This window comes from Quercus lobata, chromosome 11 (genome assembly GCF_001633185.2).
Source record: "Quercus lobata isolate SW786 chromosome 11, ValleyOak3.0 Primary Assembly, whole genome shotgun sequence".
Taxonomy (NCBI): Eukaryota; Viridiplantae; Streptophyta; class Magnoliopsida; order Fagales; family Fagaceae; genus Quercus; species Quercus lobata.
The window spans coordinates 56,493,783-56,500,988 of NC_044914.1; the positions used below are offsets into that span (position 1 = coordinate 56,493,783).

At 36.8% G+C, this 7,206-nt stretch overlaps 1 protein-coding gene across 1 annotated transcript; it reads left to right on the forward strand.

The window, feature by feature from the left end:
* Window positions 1-3,732: 3,732 nt before the first annotated feature.
* LOC115967523 lies at window positions 3,733-5,315 on the forward strand. The gene is made up of 2 exons (XM_031086641.1): window positions 3,733-4,988; window positions 5,107-5,315. Exons 1-2 carry the CDS (start codon window positions 3,790-3,792, stop codon window positions 5,111-5,113), a joined length of 1,206 nt encoding a protein of 401 aa, XP_030942501.1. The 5' UTR covers window positions 3,733-3,789; the 3' UTR covers window positions 5,114-5,315.
* Window positions 5,316-7,206: the final 1,891 nt, after the last annotated feature.

The window sequence follows — 7,206 nt, forward strand, 5'->3', positions numbered from 1 at the left end:
AGAGTAAAAGCAATCTAGCTGTAATTTTTAATTGGGGGTTTGAACAAGTTCTTGGGTTTCAGCATAAATCTGAGCTTTCACTCATTAATTAATTTTCATCCAAAAAATGGATAAACTTTCCCAATAATCTTTTTCCTAGTTTATCAAAAAATATTACACAAAGAGAAACAGAGCCGCATACTCTCTCTCTCTCTCTCTCTCTCTCTCTCTCTCTCTCTCTCTCTCTCTCTCTCTCTCTCTCTCTCTCTCTCTCTCTCTCTCTCTCTCTCTCAAAGACACACACACATATAAAGAAAAATTAATGGCTTGAGCAACAATAAGACTTGCCTTAACTTTCCACCTTTGAACTTCTTCTCCTAAATCAGAAACGTAGGATTTTGAAGAAGAAGAAGAAGAAGAAGAAGTGAAGGAGGAATTAAAGGAGGGTCATAAGCAAAATTAAGCATGCATAATCACAAAAGGGGAACACAAACAGAGAATTATTAAGCACAATTTGGAGTGTTGAAACTTTTCACACAATCCCACCCCTTCTCTTCCCTGTCCACCATATATAGTACTCTTCAATTCTCTTATTGCTGTCACTCTATATATATTTCAATGGCTGTGGTAGACTAGAACCCAGGCCTAAAAATGAACATATTTTTAAAGGGCACAAGCCTATTTAGATTGGAATAGCGGTCTCCACTTCCAATTAATTAAAAGTTTAGTAAAATATGCGTTTATTTTTCAAGTCTAAATCAAGTCTATTAGCAAGGAATGGTTGCTACTCCACCAAGTTAGCATACCACTTCCCTTCAAATGAGGCAGTGGCGAAAATTCCTGGACCATCAAACACGACAGCCCACAAGAAGTTTTGGTTGGATATTTGGTCATTAAATGTGCCAAATAAAATCCGACACTTCATCTGGAGAGCATCTAACGATTCCTTGCCAACAAAAATGAATTTATTGAAAAGGAACATCACGGTGAACTCCCACTATAATCGTTGCTGCTGTGAGACAGAGGACGCCATTCATGCAATTTGGGGTTGTCCTGAGGTAAAAATCGTTTGGTGGGAGTTGGTGTAGTGTTGACCTTTCTTGGCAAAAAAGCAGGTATGTTTTCATGACTTGTTCTAAGGAATTCTAGCACAAAAAATTCCACACTTGGCAGAGCTATTTGCATATATTGCTTGGAGCATTTGGCATAACGGGAATGCACAGAGAGTGGGAACAACCACTGCGACTTTGGGAAGGATTTACAGTGATGCAGTTGATCAGCTTCAGGAATTTCAAATGGCCCAAGATAATCCAGTGCAGCAACGAATAGTGGCTCACCCAACCAATTGGCTACCTCCTTCACCAAATCAGTACAAGGCTAATAGTGATGGGGCGATTTTTCAGGACTCGGGATCGACAGGTCTAGGAGTGGTGGTGCGTGACTCAAAAGGGATGGTGATAGCAGCGTTATCGGAGCGCATTGCTTTACCACCCACGGTGGAGGACGTGGAAGCTTTGGCGTGTAGGAAAGCCATTTCTTTCTCCATTGAGCTTGGGCTACAGGATGTCGTCTTCGAGGGAGACTCTGAGATTATACTCAAGCACCTTGTTTCGGACTCACCCTGCCTGGTTACCTTTGGTCACATTATTGAGGAATAGCATCGGCTAACCTCAAGCTTGAGAAATGTTTCTTTCTCACATGTTAGGCGCAATCGAAATACTGTTGCTAACAAGCTCACCAAATTGGTAAAATTCTTATATGAACCTCAAATATGGTTAGAAGACATCCATTGTGATGTAACCAATTTTGTATTACTTGATAGAAGTCTAATGTCCACATAAGAGCATCCACAGCCAGAAATTCTATTTCATCCTATTTTACCATCCCAAAAAGTCACTTTATTAATTATACAATACTCCCAACATTCCAATTTTTATTTTCCTATTCTACTTATTAAAATAATATTTCTACACAATAAAATAATATATCCTACAATCACCATCATTTACAATACAACACATTATTTCTCTCTCTTTCTTTCTGCTCAAGAACCATAATCACCACCATTGCTGCCCTACACACACCTGACACCACCACCACCACCAGTAACCCATAATCTACCGTCAACACCAAAAAAAAAAAAAAGAACACTGCAACCCATGATCAAAAACTAGACCCACGCCGCTACACCTACTGCTCAAGTCGTTGCACCACCAGACCCATGCCGCTGCATCCACTGACCACGCCGTTGCCCATCAAAATCACACCTATTGAAATCAACCCACCACCACCCACCGACCCAAAACCCACTCCCACACAAATCACAACCCACCTGACATACAGAACCCACGCGACCCAACACTAACCCACTGTGATCTCCATTGCTAACCACTGCGAAGCCACACAATCTTCACTCACAACAAAAATTTATGAAAACCGGATTGCTCAATTCACCACTAGGTAGCTCGATTTTGTTGAAGCTCGAAGGAAGCAGATTTGCCACTGGGAAGCTTGATGGAAGTTGATTTTGTCTGTTTGAAGAGAGAGGGTCATCTACACATGCAAGAATGTCGGTTTGAAGAAAGAGTGATGGTGTGAAAAGTTAAATGGGTATCTAAAGTGTTGGGTTTATAAGATGAGTGAATCGGTAAAGGGATCGGAGCACTGATGCCTCGTCGGAATCACTATCAGAGAGAGAGGGTTATCGGAGAGAGAGAAGCATCTAATTTATCGGAGAGAGTCCTGGGTCTGAAGAGAGCAAAGAGTAGATGAAAAAGAGAGAAGGAAGAGAGAGAAAAGAAGAGAAATAATGAGAAAGGAGAGAGAAATTCCAGGGTTAAAAAGGAGGAGAGAGTATTAAAAAATTATTATTTTTATTCCATTCAGCTACAATACCATCTTACATTTAAGATGGCATTGTAGCTATATGTCAAAAAAAATTTGGCCTTTTCCAATTACTGAATAGTTTTTTGGCCTAAATGCCAAATGTACCTTACATTTGGTACATTTGGCATATAGCAGGCCCATTGTTGATTCTCTAATAAAACAGCCGTACATGATGGTTTCTCAAAAAAAAAAAAAAAAAGTCCATAAACTAGCTTAAACTCAAATTGTTTTTCAATCATCAAAATCATACTTATCAATGATTTTAATGTGAACTTATTTTTTTAATCTATTAACTTATTTGTTCCCATCAATTACATTTTTTTTCTTCTGATTATTAACTTATATATAACTCCATGATTTTCTCCTATCATGATTCTCTACTTCTTGAATTAAGACATAAATCCTCCATGATTTTTCAGATTTAGACATAATTCCTTGATTATCAATATATGGAATGGATATTAGAATGAATAAAAATCATATCATCATCATTTAAATAAAAAGCTTATGTAATAGTTGATATTTTTTTTCTTCACTTTTTTATTCTATCTTATAGTTTTTTTTTTTTTAATTTTTTTTATTTCGATCCCCTTTTCATGTTTTGTGGCCATAGAATCCTGGATGATCTTAATTTTCCAAGTGTATAAATTTTAGATGATGTTAATATATATATATATATATATATATATATATATATTTGGCACAATCTTAATCTTCTATTGAGAAAGAATTTGATATACGCAAACGGCATAGCGACTACGAGTAGTATAAAACTTGGGAACCCTAACCCTAATCCTAACGCTTTTATATTGAGTATTTTACTCTGTCTGTGTCTCTCATCTCATCCCAATTCCCTACCAACCCTAACCTTAGCCGTAAGTGTCTCTCTCTCTCTCTCTTTGTAGTATTCTCTCAATCAATCCTATGGATATGGAGGAGAAAGGTTGGGAGAGGCTAGAGCTTGATGGTGAATTTCAGATATGTTACTGTGCTGCAGACGAGTGGGATGAGGTGAGGTGTTACATCATCAAGGTCCCTGACCCTGAAGCCTGTCCTCCTACTTTATATTTTTCATGTCCTTTACTGAACCTAAAGGATAAGAAAAAGGAATTTAGCTTCACCCCAAAGAGGCTCAATCCTATTTCACAATCCAAGGAACCTTGCCCCTCTAGATACTTCACACTTTTAGGCAATCTTCTGTATTCTGTTGGTGGCCTAACAAAAGACACTGACGACACTGACCCTGATAGTGTTACATATTTTCGGAGTAGAGAAGTTTGGACCCTCGACCTTACATGTCCTGAGGAGGGTTGGAAGGCTGCTCCATCCTTGAAATATGGTAGACAAAACCCTCAGACCATTGTTGTCGACGGTAAGCTTTATGTCTTTGGGGGTTTCGGTTGGGAAATGGAAATCGAAGGTTCGGTTGAGTGGATGGAGGTTTTTGACCCCAGTTTGGGAAGGTGGGAAAGCCTACCAAACCCCCCCTCTTATTGCGAATTCCGTGGTGATCACCTAATCCTATACGCTCACTTGGAGGCCAACAACGAGATTATGGTAACTAAACCACCCACAAAAGATGGATACGAATGGGATTTTGTTGAAATCTTTAGCTACAATGTCAGGTCTCGTTCCTGGAATGAGTTGTTTCAGCCTTCCGAGCAACGGATACTGATTAACCCACATATTAAATGTGGAAGAGCTCTAGCTATTGGTAATACTCTCTATTGGGCTTGCATCTCTCATAAAGAACTCAGTATCTACGCATTTGATTTAGATAAGAAATTGTGGGCTAGTGAATATCTCTACACTAGAAAAATTTTTGGGGAGCGTGAACGTTTGTATGTAACTTCTGGTGCTGGTTTTGTCCACTTATCTGGTCTGAAATTCTGCCTTATGTCGCAGTCCGTCAACGTCGACAAATTTTCTCGGTATCTTTATTGTTTTGTACTTGACCTTTCTGCATTATTCCACGGTGTTCTCAACAAGGACAGCAATGAGGACGACGAGGACGACCAGCACAAGGAGGATGATGATGGTTCCGTGAAGTCTCATCTATCGATTCTTTCCATTCAGAAATACTTGTTCGATACTGATGTACGCTTCTTGGACTGCATGATTATGTAAGTTTCCTGCATGTGCATATAGACATTTAATTCTAGCTAGCTTATCATCTCCCACCTCTAATGCTCCAAGAATTGCTTTTATGTGTGAAAGTTGTAACAGTTGTAAAACTTGCAGCAAATGAAGGAACTCAATCACCAAAGAAGTAGAACCAAAGAGATCAAGGAAAGGAAGTGTAACGATCAAAGATTAATATGATAGAGGGCTTAGTATGCAGTCTTAAATAGGTATTCTATATTCAGTATTCTTATTCGTCCACCTTTCAGAAAATATGACATTGTCAAATATTCCCAAAGTAACTCTTATTAATATTAATATCTTAAGAGGCCAACCACATGTAAGCTTGTTGCAGTATTGAAACATACTTGAGGGACTCAACTCTATGTTATATGATGCTTTTTAATTAAAATTTTCTTAGTATTGTATAATTATGTAATTTTACTGCTCTTGTACGTACTAGCCCCCTTTCTAGTTGATTTAGTGTGATTTTTTTGAATCCATTCTAACTACGCAAATTTTTCTCATAAAATATGGATATTGAGTGGAGGCTTCTATTTATAAGCCAAATTATCAACTGTTATCCAAAATGACAGTCGGATTTGGCCTCAAGCTTGTTCAAAAGTCTTTGTCTAGACTCAAGAGTTAGGTTGTTGGATGTGTATATAAACAATTCTGATGCTAAATTGGTTTAATTTAAGTTCAATTTTACTCACACTTGGGAAGCAATAAGGGAGAAGCATAATTTAGTTAACCCAAAAGAAATTGAGTAAAACATATATTTGGTCGTAAATTTCACTTGTAGCTAGTAGTCATAGGGTTTTATTGCTCAACTTCTAACTGATTATGAATGTGATGTAGATAATTTTTCTTCTCTTTCTATATTTTTCTTTTGGTTTTGCTTGTTTGGAATTTGAGATGGATGATTAAGATTGATAAAGATGGATGGATTGAGCATCTCTTGGTCAGTTGGTCCTCCTTTATGCAAATGATTAGGCTTTATGGAACAATACTAGTAGCAAAGTTTTTTTTTTTTTTTTTGGAATGTAGCAAGGATAACTTGGATCTAAGGCAGAATAAATCAAGTATCTACGAGGATTTTTTAATAAAAAAAATTAAGGATAATTTAGATTTTTTTTTTTTTTGGGTGGGATATAATATGATTCAATTTGAAATAAGAGTTGATCAAAGTACCTACCTAAATATATCTTTAAAAAAAATCAAAAACAAAAAAACAATGGACTAACAGTCATTCTTTTGCTTTGGCTGGATGCTCCATTGCTCCTATACATGATTTTCTCCATGTTTTATGTGGTTGTTTACTTGATATAATAATTGATTAATCTTTCTTTCTTATTCAGAATTTTAAATTCAATAAGAACGTTCCTGGTGTAAAGTATAGTAAATCTATCATATTTATTTCTTGTTAGACTAAAACTAATCGTGCAGTGGTGTTAATCAATGTTATGAATACCGTTTTGGAGCCCATTTCGGTTTATCAATTGGAACGGAATTTTTCAGTACCGGTTTAATACCGGTCTATTTCGGTATGCCATTTTGGGTTATAGCTATTTTTTATATATTGTAGGTTATTTATCAAAACCCATATAAATTTTTAAGAATTTTACCATTATAAGTTCATATTTCAACTAATATGTCAAACTTATTAAGCCCAAATCTCAAATATCACTCAATAATAATAATAATAAATTAATAATTATTTTTTAGATTATAACAAGAGTAATGATAAAATTAAAATTAAAAGAGGAAAAAAAATTAAAAATTGTGAGACATAAGTTAGCCATGTGGAGTGGGGTGGCTTAGAAGTCAACACAAGTGGCTAAAGGCTAAAACTTTCAACTTTCCCAATAAGTGACTCACGTGTGAAGGGCTCACAAAATTAAAAGAAATTAAAGTATTAACCATTAAACAATAGTAAATCAATACAAGGCAGTGAAGGGTCTGAAGGCAGACTACACGCAATGATTAAAAAAAAACTACACGCAAAGGTGGAAGTCTAAGGCTATACAGTGGAAGAAGGTTAAGGTTGTACAACACACAAATAAAAAACAAAAGGGAGATTGGTAGGACTGAAACCCACTAGAAGAAAAGAAAGAAGAAGATGGGTTCGAAACCCGCCAAAAGAATAGGGATGGCAATTTTTGCCCGACCCGCGGGTTTCCGGCTTGGCCCAACCCTAATGGGCCGGGTTTTACCCGG